Source organism: Mustelus asterias, chromosome 8, assembly GCF_964213995.1.
Source record: "Mustelus asterias chromosome 8, sMusAst1.hap1.1, whole genome shotgun sequence".
In the NCBI taxonomy this organism is placed as follows: domain Eukaryota; kingdom Metazoa; phylum Chordata; class Chondrichthyes; order Carcharhiniformes; family Triakidae; genus Mustelus; species Mustelus asterias.
Genome location: NC_135808.1, coordinates 4,327,490 through 4,345,971, shown reverse-complemented (window position 1 = coordinate 4,345,971; position 18,482 = coordinate 4,327,490). Strand labels below are relative to the sequence as shown.

The 18,482-nt window shown below is 51.9% G+C and overlaps 1 protein-coding gene across 1 annotated transcript in view; it reads left to right on the top strand.

Moving 5' to 3' along the window:
• Positions 1-751: 751 nt before the first annotated feature.
• Positions 752-18,482, top strand: part of LOC144497627 (butyrophilin subfamily 3 member A1-like) — a 101,923-nt gene continuing 84,192 nt past the window's right edge. The window contains exons 1-5 of the mRNA XM_078219068.1: positions 752-964; positions 6,707-6,805; positions 8,314-8,658; positions 11,960-12,244; positions 15,926-16,045. Coding sequence (XP_078075194.1) covers positions 6,742-6,805; positions 8,314-8,658; positions 11,960-12,244; positions 15,926-16,045 — 814 coding nt within the window. The 5' untranslated portion in view covers positions 752-964; positions 6,707-6,741. The remainder of the gene's footprint in view (positions 965-6,706; positions 6,806-8,313; positions 8,659-11,959; positions 12,245-15,925; positions 16,046-18,482) is intronic.

Sequence of the window (18,482 nt, the reverse complement as noted above, 5' to 3'; positions counted from 1 at the left end):
ATTATTGTCACATGTATTGGGATACAGTGAGAAGTATTGTTTCTTGCGCATTATACAGGCAATGCATACCGTTCATAGAGAAGGAAATGAGAGAGTGCAGAATGTAGTGTTACAGTTATAGCTAGGGTGGAGAGAAAGGTCAACTTAATGCAAGGCAGGTCCATTTAAAAGTCTGATGGCAGCAGGGAAGAAGCTGTTCTCGAGTCGGTTGGGACGTGACCTCAGACTTTTGTATCTTTTTCCTGATGGATGAAGGTGGAAGAGAGAATGTCCGGGGTGCGTGGGGTCCTTAATTATGCTGGCTGCTTTTCTGTGGCAGCGGGAAGTGTAGACAGAGTCAATGGATGGGAGGCTGGTTTGCGTGATGGATTGGGCTACATTCACAATCCTTTGTAGTTTCTTGCCGTCTTGGGCAGAGCAGGAGCCATACCAAGCTGTGATACATCCGGAAATGGTGCTTTCTATTGGGCATACGTGAAAGTTTGCCGTCGTGTAAATTCAGACCTTACTCTGGGAGAGATCAGTCCTCTCTCTCTATCTCTTTGGGGGAGTCTTTCTCCCAGTGTAAACTTAGAACCAACCAGCCTACCCTGAGGTACATCAGCCCACTCTCTCTCTCCCAACATAAACTCCGGCTCCAGGGGGAGTCTCTCTCTGTAAACTCAGACCCTGTCCTGCCCTGGTCAGTCCTCTCTCCCTTTTTCTTTCCTTCACTCTCCCAACCCCACAGTGGAATTGGCCTCATGTCAATGTCTGTACACTCCCTTTAAAGTACCATCTCCTGCCGGTGGAGAGAATAACAGCAGCTTTTGGCCGACACTTCAAGTGACTTTAATATTGAAAGTGAAACCTGCAGTTGGGGCGAAGTCCGCTTGCTGGTTTGGACGGGAGGCCTGAGATCGGGGAAAATGTGGTGAAAAAAGGGGTAAAAATATGTCTTAGCCAGGCGGAAGAAGCAATCGGGGTAAGTTCGAAATCTCCTTTCAAGATATTGCAATGCAGAGAGCCAGTCTGCCAGAGATTCACAAAGAAACTCAATAGATCACTGCCTCATTTCCGGGACCTGGTCCACCCAGTTTAATGTAACTTTGATCCAGTTATTATTTTATTCCGACATATTCCCTGGCGTTGATTTGCCGCGGAGGTCACTCCTGTCTGACTCAGGGTGATATTGAGAAGCTGCGGAGTCGCTCAATGGATTGTGTCAATTTCCAAATTGGATACATTGTGGCGCGCCTCCTTCCCTTCCTGTCTCTCTCTGCTCCTGTCTCAATGTTACAGACACGAATTTCATTCTGACCACGTCTTAGTGTGGACAATTTGGGCAGCTTTTAAACCTCAGGTGAGCTCCCCTCCCTGCCTCCCACCACCCCAATAAACCCGACCTCACCCCAAACTGCTGCCTCCACCCTAACTGGCTCCTCCTCCACGATCTCTGTGCCCCTCCAGTCCTGCCCTCTATGTGTGTATACCCTGAGTCGGTGACCTTGCCTTCATCTGCCTAAGACCCTAAACTCTGTATTTCCTCTTTCAACTGCCTCCCTCCCTGATTCACAAAGTGTTCCCTAACATTTATCTCAGTAAGTGGGGAGGGAGGGGTGGAATTCTCCCTCCAAGTGTCCTGGGGCATTATTCACCCCTCAGCCAACCTCACCAAAGACAGATTTATCTGGCCATGGTGGCACTGCTGTTTGTGGGATCTTGCTGTGCGCCGATGGACTTTCCATACTTCCCGCCATGGGCCGCTCTCTCTGTTGAAATATGACGGGGTCAAATCCCAGCCTCAGAGACCTGAGCACACATTCTGGACTGCGGGAGTGTGACACTGTCAGAGGTGCCATCTTTTTGAGGAAGTGGGAAACTGAGCCTCCGAACTCCAACCCTCACTTCCCCCCAAACTCCATCTGCCTGCTCAGTTGGATGAGTACGATCCCTAAAGCCATGATTTCGAAGGGGAGTTATCCCCGGGAAGCAAAACAGAAAATGCTGGATAGACGCAGCAGGTCTGGCAGCATCTGTGGAGAGAGAAACGGAGTTAACATTTCGATTCCAATGTGATTGTTCTGCAGAAGAGTCAAAATGTTAAATTTGTATCTCCCTCTACAAATGCTGCCAGGCCTGAGTCTATCCAGCATTTTCTGTTTTTATTTCAGATCTCCAGCATCCACAAGTCATTTGCGTTTATTGTAGAGTTATTCCCTGATCAATATTTATCCCTCAATCAACATCGCAAACAAAAGGGGCAGATTATTGGGTTATCATCACACTGTTCTGTTTGGGGTGAAAACAGACAAAATAGGAGCAGAATCATAGAAACCCTACAGTGCAGAAGGAGGCCATTCGGCCCATCGAGTCTGCACCGACCACAATCCCACCCAGGCCCTAACCCCATAACCCCACGTATTTACCCTGCTACTCCCTCTAACCTAAACATCTCGGGACACTAAGGGGCAATTTAGCACGGCCAATCAACCTAACTCGCACATCTTTGGACTGTGGGAGGAAACCAGAGCACCCGGAGGAAACCCACGCAAACACGAGGAGAATGTGCAAACTCCACACATACAGTGACCCAAGCCGGGAATTGAACCCAGGTCCTTGGCGCTGTGAGGCAGCAGTGCTAACCACTGTGCTGCCGTGCTATTCGGACCATCAAACCTGCTCCAGTTAAGAAGATCATGGGTGATTTGTCTGTTTTCAGAATTCACATCTACCACTGATACAGTACAGAACCAGGCTGTTCAGCCCGACAGTTTGTGGCTGGTGTTTGTGCTCTGTATGACTCTCCTCCTGCTTTATTTTATCTCACCCTCTTCTTCTCTCCCTCACACGTTAATCCAAATTCACCTTCATCCATGCAATTCTCCTCAACTACACCCTGTTAAAGTAAGTTCCAAGTTCTCACATCTCGCTGGGTAAGTTTCTCCTGAATACCCAACTGGATTTATTAGTTTTATTTATTTATCCTTAGGATGTAGGCGTCACTGGCAAAGCCAGCATTTATTACCCATCCTGAAGGGGATTTTCACAGTAACTTCATTGCAGTGTTAATGTAAGCCTACTTGTGACACTAATAAATAAACTTTAAAAATTAATTGCCCCTTGAGAAAGTGGTGGTGAATTGCTTTCTTGAACCACTGCAGTCCCTGGGGTGTAGGTACATCGAGAGTGCCGTTAGGAAGGGAATTCCAGGATTTTGACCCAGTGACAGTGAAGGAACGCCGATACGTTTCTAAGTCAGGATGGTGAGTGGCTTGGAGGGGAACCTCCAGGTGGTGATGTTCCCAGATATCTGCTGCCAGATATCTGATTCCCTCCCCTGGCAAGAATCACTCTCCCCCACCTTAAAAATATTCGGTGACCCACTTTCCTCCGCCTTCTGAAGCAGAGAGTTCCAATGTCACACAACCCCCAGAGAAAAAAATTCTCCTCATCTCTGCCTCCTAATTTTAAAACAGTTCCCCCTGGTTCTGGACCCCCCACATGGGGGAACATCCTTTCCACGTCCACCCTAATAAGACCGTTCAGGATTTTATAGACTTCAATCAAGTCAGCCCTCACTCATCTAAACTCCATTGGAAACAAGCCCAGTCTGTCCAGCCTTTCCTCATAAGACAACCCACTTGTTGTTTGGAGTTTGCCTCTGTGTTCCCGACCTCACAACAGTGATGGCACCTGAAAAGTGCTTAATTGGCTGTAAAACACTTTGGGGAAATCATGAGGTTGTGAAGGCTGCGATAGAAGTGGGAATCATTCCCATACTGAGAATGGGAGGTTCCTGTCAGTAACTGAGGACCGGGGTGAGTGAGCATGAACTGACTTTACAAAATAGAAATGAAGAAATTTCAATGGCAATGAACATAACACACTGGGTAGGAGCTCCTTAGACAGCAACTTCCAAACCCACGGCCACTACCATCCAGGGAGAAGAGGGCAGCAGGTATCTGGGAACACCACCACCTGGAGGTTCCCCTCCAATCCACTCACCATCCTGACTTAGAACATAGAACATTACAGCGCAGTACAGGCCCTTCAGCCCTTGATGTTGCACCGACCAGTGAAACCAACCTAAAGCCCATCTAACCTACACTATTCCAATATCATCCATATGTTTATCCAATGACCATTTAAATGCCCTTAATGTTGGCGAGTCCACTACTGTTGCAGGCAGGGCATTCCACGCCCATACTACTCTCTGAGTAAAGAACTTACCTCTGACATCTGTCCTATGTCTATCACCCCTCAATTTAAAGCTATGTCCCCTTGTGCTAGCCATCACTATCCGAGGAAAAAGGCTCTCACTGTCCACCCTATCTAATCCTCTGATCATCTTATATGCCTCTATTAAGTCACCTCTTAATCTTCTTCTTTCTAACGAAAACAGCCTCAAGTCCCTCAGCCTTTCCTCATAAGACCTTCCCACCATACCAGGCAACGTCCTGGTAAATTTCCTCTGCACGCTTTCCAATGCTTCCACATCCTTCCTATAATGCGGCGACCAGAACTGTACGCAATACTCCAAGTGCTGCCGCACCAGAGTGTTGTACAGCTGCAACATGACCTCATGGCTCCGAAACTCAATCCCTCTACCAATAAAAGCTAACACACTGTATGCCTTCTTAACAACCCTATCCACCAGGGTGCCAACTTTCAGGGATCTATGCACATGGACACCGAGATCTCTCTGCTCATCCACACTACCAAGTATCTTACCATTAGCCCAGTACTCTGTAATCCTGTTACTCCTTCCAAAGTGAATCACCTCACACTTTTCCGCATTAAACTCCATTTGCCACCTCTCAGCCCAGCTCTGCAGCTTATCTATGTCCCTCTGTAACCTGCAACATCCTTCCGCACTGTCCACAACTCCACCGACTTTCGTGTCGTCCGCAAGTTTACTAATCCATCCTTCCACGCCCTCATCCAAGTCATTAATAAAAATGACAAACAGCAGTGGCCCCAAAACAGATCCTTGCGGTACACCACTAGTAACTGAACTCCAGGATGAATATTTCCCATCAACCACCACCCTTTGTTTTCTTACAGCTATGATGTGGAGATGCCGGCGTTGGACTGGGGTAAACACAGTAAGAAGTTTAACAACACCAGGTTAAAGTCCAACAGGTTTATTTGGTAGCAAAAGCCACACAAAAGCCACAGTTTGTGTGGCTTTTGCTACCAAATAAACCTGTTGGACTTTAACCTGGTGTTGTTAAACTTCTTACTGTTCTTACAGCTCGCCAATTTCTGATCCAAACCACTAAATCACCCTCAATCCCATGCGTCCGTATTTTCTGCAATAGCTTACCGTGGGGAACCTTATCAAACGCTTTACTGAAATCCCTATACACCACATCAACTGCTTTACCCTCATCCACTTCTTTGGTCACCTTCTCAAAGAACACAATAAGGTTTGTGAGGCACGACCTTCCCTTCACAAAACCGTGCTGACTATCCCTCATCAAATTATTCCTTTCTAGGTGTTTATAAATCCTATCTCTTATAATCCTTTCCAAAACTTTGCCCACAACAGAAGTAAGGCTCACGGGTCTATAATTACCAGGGTTGTCTCTACTCCCCTTCAAGGGGAGTAGAGACAACAAGGGGACAACATTTGCTATCCTTCCGTCTTCTGGCACTATTCCTGTAGACAATGATGACATAAAGATCAAAGCCAAAGGCTCTGCAATCTCCTCCCTAGCCTCCCAGAGAATCCTAGGATAAATCCCATCCGGCCCAGGGGACTTATCTATTTTCAAACTTTCCAGAATTGCTAACACCTCCTCCTTATGAACCTCAATCCTGTCTAGTCCAATAGCCTGTATCTCAGTATTCTCCTCGACAACATTGTCTTTTTCCTGCGTGAATACTAACAAAAAATATTCATTTAGCGCCTCTCCTATCTCTTCGGACTCCACGCACAACTTCCCACGACTGTCCTTGACTGGCCCTAATCTTACCCGAGTCATTCTTTTACTCCTGACATACCTATAGAATGCTTTAGGGTTTTCCTTGATCCTACCTGCCAAAGACTTCTCATGTCCCCTCCTGGCTCTTCTTAGCTCTCTCTTTAGGTCCTTCCTGGCTAACTTGTAACTCTCAACCGCCCTAACTGAGCCTTCACGTCTCATCTTTACTTGGAAATGTATCGGCGTTCCTTCACTGTCACTGGGTCAAAATCCTGGAATTCCCTTCCTAACGGCACTCTCGATGTACCTACACCCCAGGGACTGCAGTGGTTCAAGAAAGCAATTCACCACCACTTTCTCAAGGGGCAATTAATTTTTAAAGTTTATTTATTAGTGTCACAAGTAGGCTTACATTAACACTGCAATGAAGTTACTGTGAAAATCCCCTTCAGGATGGGTAATAAATGCTGGCTTAGCCAGTGACGCCTACATTGTAAGGATAAATAAATAAAACTAAATCCAGTTGGGTATTCAGGAGAAACTTACCCAGCGAGCTGTGAGAACTTGGAACTTGCTTTAACAGGGTGTAGTTGAGGAGAATTGCATGGATGAAGGTGAATTTTGATTAACGTGTGAGGGAGAGAGGAAGAGGGTGAGATAAAATAAAGCAGGAGGAGAGTCATACAGAGCACAAACACCAGCCACAAACTGTCGGGATGAATACCCTGGTTCTGTACTGTCACTTAGATATGATTCCAAGAAGCGTTGAACCCTAATGGAAGCCTCTTATCTTTCAGGGCCAGCAAGGACGTGCTTCCGAGTTTCACTGAGGATGTCTGGGTGGGTGAGGCCCTGGGTCCTGTCTCTGATTCTCCTCCTCCATTCTACACTGACAGGTGAGAGACAGCCCTGCTGAAATACCTCCGCCCCCTCGCTCAGTACTGACGCAGGCAGGAGGATTATGTTTGGAGAAAGAGTGGGGAAGGGATGTAATTTGAAAGTTAATTATCTCAGAGACCTGGCGGCAGCTGTTCTACAGAGAGCTGGCATGCGCCCAATGGGCTGAATGGCCTCCTCCTGTGCTGCCCGGTGACTCTCTGATGTGGAGATGCCGGTGTGGACTGGGGTGGGCAAGATGAGAGGTCACACGACACCAGGTCCAACAGGTTTATTTGAAATCACAAGCTTTCAGAGCGCTGCTCCTTCGTCAGGTGAACTGGAGCAAGATGCGCAGGCACAGAATATATAGGCTGAGCGATGATCGCCCGACACCAACAGGTAATCGAGAATGTCAAAGGATAATCAAGATGTGGCGATGCCGGCGTTGGACTGGGCTAAGCACAGTAAGGAGTCTCACAACACCAGGTTAAAGTCCAACAGGTTTATTTGGTAGCAAGAGCTTTCGGAGTGCCCCTTCATCAGGTGAATAAACCTGTTGGACTTTAACCTGGTGTTGTGAGACTACTTACTGTCAAAGGATAAGTACAGAGAGTGTGGGCCAGCTGAATAACAAGTTTTATAAGTAACCACGAGTGCTAATATTTAGATGCAAGCAGTTAAGTATAATCAGTATTTGTAAAGTGTCAACAGGCTGATAAGTGAAGGGATGACCTAAGAACTAATAATCAAAAGAGAAAATGCTGGAAAATCTCAGCAGTTCTGGCAGCATCTGTCAGGATGACATTTGGAGTCCAGATGACCCTTTGTCAAAGAACTAATGATCTAAGGCAGAGAGATAATTACAAACAATCAGAGAGTGAGATGGTGCGAAACACTGTGCAAACTCGTTCAGGCAGAGAGATCATCACCATAATGAAGGTATACATGGTGTCAAAACTGGACAGTCAGGGAGATTTTTCCCCCACAGGACTGTATGGTGGGGTTACATGGTAGCGCGACATGAATCCCAGATCACGGTTAAGTCCTCATGTGTGCAGAACTTGCCTATCAGTTTCTGCTCGGCAATTCTGCATTGTCCTGCGTCTCGAACGCTGCCTTGGAGAATGCTTACTCAAAGACCGGAGGCTGAATGCCCGTGGCACTGAAGTGTTCCCTGACTGGGAGGGAACAGCCCTGCCTGGCGATTGTCGAGCGGTGTCCGTTCATTAGTTGTCGTAGCATCTGCATGGTCTCGCCAGTGTACCATGCCCCGGTGCCTCATACACTGCAGGAATGGATGCCCCGGGGCATGGTACATCGGCGAGCCAGTAGACCTGATGGGCTGAATGGCCTACTTCTGCATCCTAACAATTCTGTAATTCTGCAACGGACCCCAGCAAGAATCCTGAAGTGACTGCTCTGCTCCTTCTGGCATTAACCCCCTTCCCCCTCCCACACACATCTCATCCCCCCCCCGCCTCCTCCCCCCTCCATTCACTGACATGTGTCTCCTTTCCTCCCTCAGTGACGTTCCAGATCTCTTGCTTGCAGCATCCCATCGTGGTAGAGGCGGGTGCCACCACCGTGCTGGAATGCCAGCTCATCCCCAAGTTGGCAATCAAGGATTTTGAGGTGCGCTGGACCAAGGGGAACGGGCTGGTTCACCTCTACCGGTTCGGACAGGATGAGAATATGGAGCAGGACGCCAGTTACAAGGACAGGACCCAGCTCTTTGCCAGCGAGTTCCAGAAGGGGAACGTCTCTCTGAAGCTGACCAACGTGCAGCTGGAGGATGAGGGCGAGTACAAGTGTCTGGTGGACACGTCCACCATGGAATACCAAGATGCAGCCATCACCCTGAGCGTGGCGAGTGAGTAACCTCCCAACATCAATTTGCCCCCCCCTCATCTTTGGTGGCGTGATAGAAGTGTGATTTCCTGTGAGTGCTTCATTTTCCCCTTCTACTAAAGATATTTCCAGACAGGCCATTTGGCCCGTTGGGTCTCTCCTGGCATTTATGTTGCAGGCCATGCCTCCACCCAGCTTGTCTGAGCCGATCACCATCTTCTAATTCTCTCTCCATGGTGCATTTTCCATTAAAGGGACAGAACAGTGCTTCCCCCCTCCCCACAGATGTTCCTCCCCCACTGTGACCCCCACGTCAACAGCAGCCCAACCTGGAAAGGTTACAGGAGTTGCTGAGTGGTGGGGCTGCAGTTGTTCGGGGGGTTTGGCAGCTGGAAGTGGAGATTGGTGTTTGGAGGCTATCTTTGTTGAGTGACCATTGGGAAGCCCTGACACAGGCCAATGCAGCCTGGTGGCCACTCGACCATCACACTTGTGCTGTCCCTTGCTAGACCTCTCCAATTCGTCAAACGCAATCCATTCCTTTTTCCACAGCTCCGTGAATATTTTCCCTTTGGGCCACGTGTTCAGCCACTTCCCCTTTGAATGTGAAGATTCATAGAATTCATAGAACTCCTACAGTACAGAAAGAGGCCATTCGGCCCATCGAGTCTGCACCGACCACAATCCCACCCAGGCCTTAGAACATAGAACATAGAAAGCCACAGCACAAACAGGCCCTTCGGCCCACAAGTTGCGCCGATCACATCCCCACCTCTAGGCCTATCTATAGCCCTCAATCCCATTAAATCCCATGTACTCATCCAGAAGTCTCTTAAAAGACCCCAACGAGTTTGCCTCCACCACCACCGACGTCAGCCGATTCCACTCACCCACCACCCTCTGAGTGAAAAACTTACCCCTGACATCTCCTCTGTACCTACCCCCCAGCACCTTAAACCTGTGTCCTCTCGTAGCAACCATTTCAGCCCTTGGAAATAGCCTCTGAGAGTCTACCCTATCCAGACCTCTCAACATCTTGTAAACCTCTATCAGGTCACCTCTCATCCTTCGTCTCTCCAGGGAGAAGAGACCAAGCTCCCTCAACCTATCCTCATAAGGCATGCCCCCCAATCCAGGCAACATCCTTGTAAATCTCCTCTGCACCCTTTCAATGGCTTCAACATCTTTCCTGTAATGAGGTGACCAGAACTGCGCGCAGTACTCCAAGTGGGGTCTAACCAGGGTCCTATAAAGCTGCAGCATTATCTCCCGACTCCTAAACTCAATCCCTCGATTAATGAAGGCCAGTACGCCGTACGCCTTCTTGACCGCATCCTCCACCTGCGAGGCCGATTTAAGAGTCCTATGGACCCGGACCCCAAGGTCCTTCTGATCCTCTACACTGCTAAGAATGGTACCCTTCATATTATACTGCTGCTTCATCCCATTGGATCTGCCAAAATGGATCACCACACACTTATCCGGGTTGAAGTCCATCTGCCACTTCTCCGCCCAGTCTTGCATTCTATCTATGTCTCGCTGCAACTTCTGACATCCCTCCAAACTATCCACAACACCACCTACCTTGGTGTCGTCAGCAAACTTACCAACCCATCCCTCCACTTCCTCATCCAGGTCATTTATGAAAATGACAAACAGCAAGGGTCCCAGAACAGATCCCTGGGGCACTCCACTGGTCACTGACCTCCATGCAGAGAAAGACCCCTCCACAGCCACTCTCTGCCTTCTGCAGGCAAGCCAGTTCTGGATCCACAAGGCAACAGCCCCTTGGATCCCATGCCCTCTCACTTTCTCAAGCCTTATTCCCATAACCCCACATATTTACCCCGCTAATCCCTCTAACCAACGCATCCCGGGACACTAAGGGCAATTTAGCATGGCTAATCCTCCTAACCCACACATCTTTGGACTGTGGGAGGAAACCAGGGCACCCGGAGGAAACCCACGCAGACACGAGGAGAATGTGCAGACTGCACACAGACAGTGACCCAATCCGGGAATCGAACCCAGGTCCCAGGAGCTGTGAGGCAGCAGTGCTAACCACTGGTCTACAGCACAGAAAAAGGCCGTTTGGCCCATCGCGCCTATGCTGGCTAAGACAAACCACCCGACTATTTTACTCCCGGTGTTTGCTTGTGCCCTCTCCTGGTCCTTTGCAAATCACCTGAGATTGGTGAGCTCCACTTACTGACCCTTCTTTCACATGGGCAGCACGGTGGCACAATGGGTGGCACGGTGGCACAGTGGTTAGCACTGCTTTCTCACAGTGCCAGGGACCTGGGTTCAATTCTGGTCTTGGGTCACTGTCTGTGTGGAGTTTGCACATTCTCCTCGTGTCTACGTTGGTTTCCTCCTGGTGCTCCGGTTTCCTCCCACAGTCCAAAGATGGGCAGGTTAGGTGGATTAGCCATGCTAAAATTGCCCCTTCGTGTCCCAGGATGTGTATATTAGGGAGGTAACGGGGTAAATATGTGGGGTTACAGTGATAGGGCTTGGGTAAGATGCTCTGCCAGAGAGGGGCTGCAACATTCTCCTTGTCCCGTCCACAGGCTCCCTGTTTTCCTTGAATCTATTGTCCGCCCTGGGTCCGAGCTGCCTCCGGGAAGCACTCTCTCAGCATCTCCTGAAGTCCAGTGGGTTTAGGCCCAACCTTCTCGACCTCTCCTCGTACAGCAACCTCCTCATCCCAGGAACAAGCTGAGTGAACCTTCTCTGAACCGCTTCCTGTACGAATGTGTCTCTCCACAGAGCTCCACACAGTACGCCGGCTGTGGCCTTGCCAACCCCTGGGCCAGTATAGATGTAGCAGCTTTTTTCACCCAAGAGGGTGTTGAGCGTCTGGAACTCGCTGCTTGAAAGGGCGGCTGAGTCAGAAACACTCGGGACATTTAAGAAGTATTTAGATATTCACTTGTGCTGCCCTAAACTCCAGGGCAATGGGCCAAGTGCTGGAAAATGGGATTTGTCGATAAAAGCTCTCGATTTTGTGCCGATGTTCTTCTAATTCAGGGACAAAAGAGCTCCCCACTGAGCCAGGAGCTGTCTCTCTGCTTGTGTCTGTCTCGATTGTGAGTGTGTGCGTATGCGGCTGGTTGTCTCTCTCCCATATGCGGCTGTGACTGTCCCGTGCGCGCGGGGGTAACTGTCCGTCCCGCGCACGCGGGGTAACTGTCTGTCCCGCGCACGCGGGGGTAACTGTCCTGTAGCCCCTGCCTGTCCTCTAGCCCCTGCCTGTCCTCTAGCCCGTCTCTCCTGCGTGTCGCTGCGTGGTGTTAATATCTGCCCTGAATTGCATTGTTTAGGTTTGGGGAAAACACCATCGATTAACCTGGTGAAGTACACTGCGAATGGGATTCAGCTGCTGTGCGAGTCCGGGAGCTGGTATCCCTCGCCGGAGGTGGAATGGAAGGATAAGGAGGGCAAGGCCCTGGCACAGCAGAACCTCGCAGACCCGGGGCCCAAACCCAAATCCATGATCACAGTGAAGACTTACCTGGAGGTGACGAGCGGCTCCGGGAACACATTCAGCTGCAGCCTGCGAAGCACAAGGTTAAAGAGGACAGTCGGCAACGTGTTCTGTGTCCCAGGTTAGTGACAGTCATATATCTCCACATGTGTGTGCCCATGAGCCCATGTGTGCATGCCCCACCTGTATGTGTGCCTCCTGTGGACCACCTTGACCTCCAGCCTATAAAGAACAAAGAAAATTACAGCACAGGAACAGGCCCTTCGGCCCTCCAAGCCTGCACTGACCATGCTGCCCGACTTAACTAATACCCCCTACTCTTCCGGGGACCATATCCCTCTTTTCCCATCCTATTCATCTATTTGTCAAGACGCCCCTGAAAGTCACGACCGTATCCGCTTCCACTACCTCCCCCGGCAATGAGTTCCAGGCACCCACCACCCTCTGTGTAAAAATTCTGCCTCGTACATCTCCTTTAAACCTCGCCCCTCGCACCTGAAACCTGTGCTCCCTAATAATTGACTCTTCCACCCTGGGAAAAAGCTTCTGACTATCCACTCTGTCCATGCCTCTCAGAATCGTGTAGACTTCTATCAGGTCGCCCCTCAACCTCCGTCACTCCAGGGAGAACAAACCAAGTTTCTCCAACCTCTCGTCATAGCTAATGCCCTCCATACCAGGCAACATCCTGGTAAATCTTTTCTGTACCCTCTCCAAAGCCTCCACATCCTTCTAGTAGTGCGGCGACCAGAATTGGACACTATATTCCAAGTGCGGCCTAACTAAGGTTCTATAAAGCTGCAACGTGACTTGCCAATTTTTAAACTCAATGCCCCGGCCGATGAAGGCAAGCATGCCGTATACTTTCTTGACTACCTTCTCCACCTGCATTGCCACTTTCAGTGACCTGTGTACCTGTACACCCAGATCCCTCTGCCTATCAATACTCTTAAGGGTTCTGCCATTTACTGTATATTTCCTGTCTGTTTTCGACCTTCCAAAATGCATTACCTCACATTTGTCCGGATTAAACTCCATCTGCCATCTCTCCCCCAAATCTCCAACTGATCTATATCCTGCTGTATCCTCTGATGCTCCTCATCACTATCTGCAAATCCACCAATCTTTGTGTCGTCCACAAACTTATTAATCAATCCAGTTACATTTTCCTCCAAATCATTTATATATACATTACAAACAGCAAAAGTCCCAGCACTGATCCCTGAGGGACATCACTTGTCACACCCCTCCATTCAGAAACGCACCCTTCCACTGCTACCCTCTGTCTTCTTTGGCCGAACTAGTGTCCAGAGATCTCCGGTTCCAATGGAGAGCACTGTGAAATGTTGGCCATCCTTCAACAAGATGGAGCAGGATGGTATGAGCCTCTCTCTGACCTCCCCACTCCGCCCTCTGACCTTCCCCGCCCTGCCCTCTGACTTCCCCTTCCCCGCCCTCTGACCTACCCACCCCGCCCTCTGACCTCCCCATCCTGCCCTCTGGCCTCCCCCACCCCGCCCTCTGACCTCCCCCGCCCTGCCCTCTGACTTCCCCTTCCCCACCCTCTGACCTACCCACCCCGCCCTCTGACCTCCCCATCCTGCCCTCTGGCCTCCCCCACCCCGCCCTCTGACCTCCCCCGCCCTGCCCTCTGACTTCCCCTTCCCCACCCTCTGACCTACCCACCCCGCCCTCTGACCTCCCCCGCCCTGCCCTCTGACCTCCCCACCGTCTGGCCTCCCCCGCCCTCTGGCCTCCCCCACCCCGCCCTCTGGCCTCCCCCGCCCTCTGACCTCCCCGCCCCGCCCTCTGACCTCCCCCACCCTCTGACCTCCCTCGCCCTGCCCTCTGACCTCCCCGCCCCGCCCTCTGACCTCCCCTGCCCCGCCCTCTGACCTCCCCTGCCCCGCCCTCTGACCTCCCCGCCCTGCCCTCTGACTTCCCTTTCCCCGCCCTCTGACCTCCCCTGCCCCGCCCTCTGACCTCTCGCGCTCTCTGACCTCTCGCGCCTCTTCCGCCCTCTGACCTGCTCCCACACCCCTGCCTCTCCACACGAGGGAAACAAAGTAAATAAGGAGAAGTTTGTTAACTAAATAAGGGAGATGATGCCACACTGGGGAGATGATGCCACACTGGGGAGATGATGCCACACTGGGGAGATGATGCCACACTGGGGAGATGATGCCACACTGGGGAGGTGTTGGCCTCGTGATAATTTTCTTTTATTAATTCATGGGACATGGGCGTTGCTGTCTGCTCAGCACTTATTGCCCATCCCTAATTGTCCTTGATACTGAGTGGCTTGCTGGGCCATTTCAGTAATGGCAGTTGCCATGGGTCTGGAGTCACATGTCGGCCAGACCAGTTAAGGATGGCTTATTTCCTTCCCTAAAAGGGCATTAGTGATATTTTTGGATTGAATTCAAATTTCAACATCTGCGGGTTCAAAACTGTCCCTAGAGCATTCGACCGTGGGTCTCCAGAATTCTAGTCCAGTGACCATTCCAATAAACTGCCATCTCCCCGTGATTCCCTGCACTCCTCACTGATGAGTCACTGTCTTTATATGCCCTGTTTGTGAACAGAATTCCCACTTAGCTGATGAAGGAGCAGCGCTCCGAAAGCGAGTGGCTTGTGCTACCAAATAAACCTGTTGGACTTTAACCTGGTGTTGTGAGACTTCTTACTGTGTTTACCCCAGTCCAACGCCGGCATCTCCACATCATAGCTCCTCACTGAACCAGGGGAGATGGTATTATCACTGGGCTATTAATCCAGTAACTCAGCTAATGTTCGAATCCCCCCCATGGCAGCTGGTGGAATTTGAATTCAATAAAATGTATCTGGAATTAAGAATCTACTGATGATCCTGAAACAATTGTCAGAAAAATCCACCTGATTCTGAAATGCCCTCTGAACAAGGGCAACTAGGGATGGGACAAAAGTGTCTGCCTTGCCAGTGATGCCCACATCCTTTGAACAAAATAAATGTTTATAAACCTCCCTCAATGTCAGAAATCTTTCCGTGTTTTCCACTCTCTATTCCCAGTTTCTTGGGCATTCCTGAGTTTTAACTGTTCCGCTATTTGTGGCTGGGCTTTCAGCTGCCTGGGCCCCAAGCTTTGGAATTCCTCCCTAAATCCTTCTTTGCTCCCTCATCCTTTAAGACATTCTTTTATAAAGTTCCTCTTTGACCAAGCTTTTGGTCACCTGACCTTGCCTTCCCTGATGGTTGTCAAGTTTGGATTTGTGAAACACCCTGGAGATTTCCCTGCACTCCAGGCGCTGGACAAACACCCAGGAAGGGTGGCACAGAGGCTGGCACTGCTGCCTCACAGCGCCAGGAACCCAGGTTCGATCCCGGCTTTGGTCACTGTCTGTGTGGAGTTTGCACGTTCTCCCTATGTGTGGGTTTCCTCCGGGTGCTCCGGATTCTTCCCACAGTCCAAAGATGTGCCGGTTCAGTTGATTGGCCATGTTAAATTGACCCTAGTGTCAGGGGGATTAGCAGGGTAAATGAGTGGGTTCACAGAAATAGGGCCTAGGTGGGATTGTGACCGGTTCCGACTCGATGGGCTAAATGGTCTCCTTCTGGACTGTAGGGATTCTGTGGAAGAGGGAATGGCCATGGGCTCAGCGAGCTGGTGGCTGAGGAACATTCATTGCTGCAGCAGTCCCTGTTTACCAGAGGGTGACGGAGTCAGAGGGGGAGGCAGAAGACAAACAGAGGTTGAGCCTGATTTAGATCGGTGTTGGTGCTTTTGTAGTTTTGAAATGATTTTTTTCCTTTCTGCCCCTCTAGATGAATTCTACCCCAGGACATCCAGCTGGCTTTATGCTTTCCTCCTGGTTTTCTTTGGCACCATTGCCCTCATTGTTGGTCTCTTCCTATTCTACAGGAAGCAAAAGAAACATGTTCGAGGTATGAACTCTTTGTCATGAGGCAGGATAACTGATTGTGGAAGGGAGAGCCCCAAAGCCACTTCCATCTCGAAGGACAGCAGATACCTGGTTCCCCTCCAAGTCACTCACCATCCTGACTTGGAAATATATCACCGTTCCTTCACCGTCGCTGGGTCAAAATCCTGGAGCTCTCTCCCTTTTTTGATTTGATTTATTATTGTTATGTGTGTTGGCACACAGTCAAAAATATTGTTTCTTGCGCGCGATACCCACAAAACATATTGTTCACAGAGAAGGAAAGGAGAGAGTGCACAAAAATCTCCCTGGACAGTGCCCCCTCCCCAATCTCCCTGTACAGCCCCCTCCCCAATCCCCCTGTACACCCCCCTCCCCAATCCCCCTGTACACCCCCCTCCCCAATCCCCCTGTACACCCCCCTCCCCAATCCCCCTGTACACCCCCCTCCCCAATCCCCCTGTACACCCCCCTCCCCAATCACCCTGCACACCCCCCTCCCCAATGACCCTGCACACCCCCCTCCCCAATCACCCTGTACACCCCCCTCCCCAATCACCCTGTACACCCCCCTCCCCAATCACCCTGTACACCCCCCTCCCCAATCCCCCTGTGCAGCCCCCTCCCCAATCCCCCTGTGCAGCCCCCTCCCCAATCCCCCTGTACACCCCCCTCCCCAATCACCCTGTACACCCCCCTCCCCAATCACCCTGTACACCCCCCTCCCCAATCCCCCTGTGCAGCCCCCTCCCCAATCACCCTGTACAGCCCCCTCCCCAATCCCCCTGTACAGCCCCCTCCCCAATCACCCTGTACACCCCCCTCCCCAATCCCCCTGTACACCCCCCTCCCCAATACCCCTGTACACCCCCCTCCCCAATCCCCCTGTACACCCCCTCCCCAATCCCCCTGTACACCCCCATCCCCCTGTACACCCCCCTCCCCAATCCCCCTGTACACCCCCCTCCCCAATCCCCCTGTACACCCCCCCTCCCCCATCCCCCTGTACACCCCCCTCCCCAATCACCCTGTACAGCCCCCTCCCCAATCCCCCTGTACAGCCCCCTCCCCAATCCCCCTGTACAGCCCCCTTCCCAATCCCCCTGTACAGCCCCCTTCCCAATCCCCCTGTACACCCCCCTCCCCAATCCCCCTGTACACCCCCCTCCCCAATCCCCCTGTACACCCCCCTCCCCAATCCCCCTGTACACCCCCCTCCCCAATCCCCCTGTACACCCCCCTCCCCAATCCCCCTGTACACCCCCATCCCCCTGTACACCCCCCTCCCCAATCCCCCTGTACACCCCCCTCCCCAATCCCCCTGTACACCCCCCTCCCCAATCCCCCTGTACACCCCCCTCCCCAATCCCCCTGTACACCCCCCTCCCCAATCACCCTGTACACCTCCCTCCCCAATCACCCTGTACACCCCCTCCCCAATCACCCTGTACACCCCCCTCCCCAATCCCCCTGTACAGCCCCCTCCCCAATCCCCCTGTACAGCCCCCTCCCCAATCCCCCTGTACAGCCCCCTCCCCAATCCCCCTGTACAGCCCCCTCCCCAATCCCCCTGTACACCCCCCTCCCCAATCCCCCTGTACAGCCCCCTCCCTAATCACCCTGTACAGCCCCCTCCCCAATCCCCCTGTACAGCTCCCTCCCCAATCTCCCTGTACACCCCCTCCCCAATCTCCCTGTACACCCCCTCCCCAATCTCCCTGTACACCCCCTCCCCAATCCCCCTCTACACCCCCTCCCCAATCCCCCTCTACACCCCTCCCCAATCCCCCTCTACACCCCCTCCCCAATCCCCCTCTACACCCCCTCCCCAATCCCCCTCTACACCCCCTCCCCAATCTCCCTGTACACCCCCTCCCCAATCACCCTGTACACCCCCCTCCCCAATCACCCTGTACACCCCCCTCCCCAATCACCCTGTACACCCCCCTCCCCAATCCCCCTGTGCAGCCCCCTCCCCAATCCCCCTGTGCAGCCCCCTCCCCAATCCCCCTGTACACCCCCCTCCCCAATCACCCTGTACACCCCCCTCCCCAATCACCCTGTACACCCCCCTCCCCAATCACCCTGTACACCCCCCTCCCCAATCCCCCTGTGCAGCCCCCTCCCCAATCCCCCTGTGCAGCCCCCTCCCCAATCACCCTGTACACCCCCCTCCCCAATCCCCCTGTACAGCCCCCTCCCCAATCCCCCTGTACAGCCCCCTCCCCAATCCCCCTGTACAGCCCCCTCCCCAATCACCCTGTACAGCCCCCTCCCCAATCCCCCTGTACAGCCCCCTCCCCAATCCCCCTGTACAGCCCCCTCCCCAATCCCCCTGTACAGCCCCCTCCCCAATCACCCTGTACAGCCCCCTCCCCAATCCCCCTGTACAGCCCCCTTCCCAATCCCCCTGTACAGCCCCCTCCCCAATCACCCTGTAC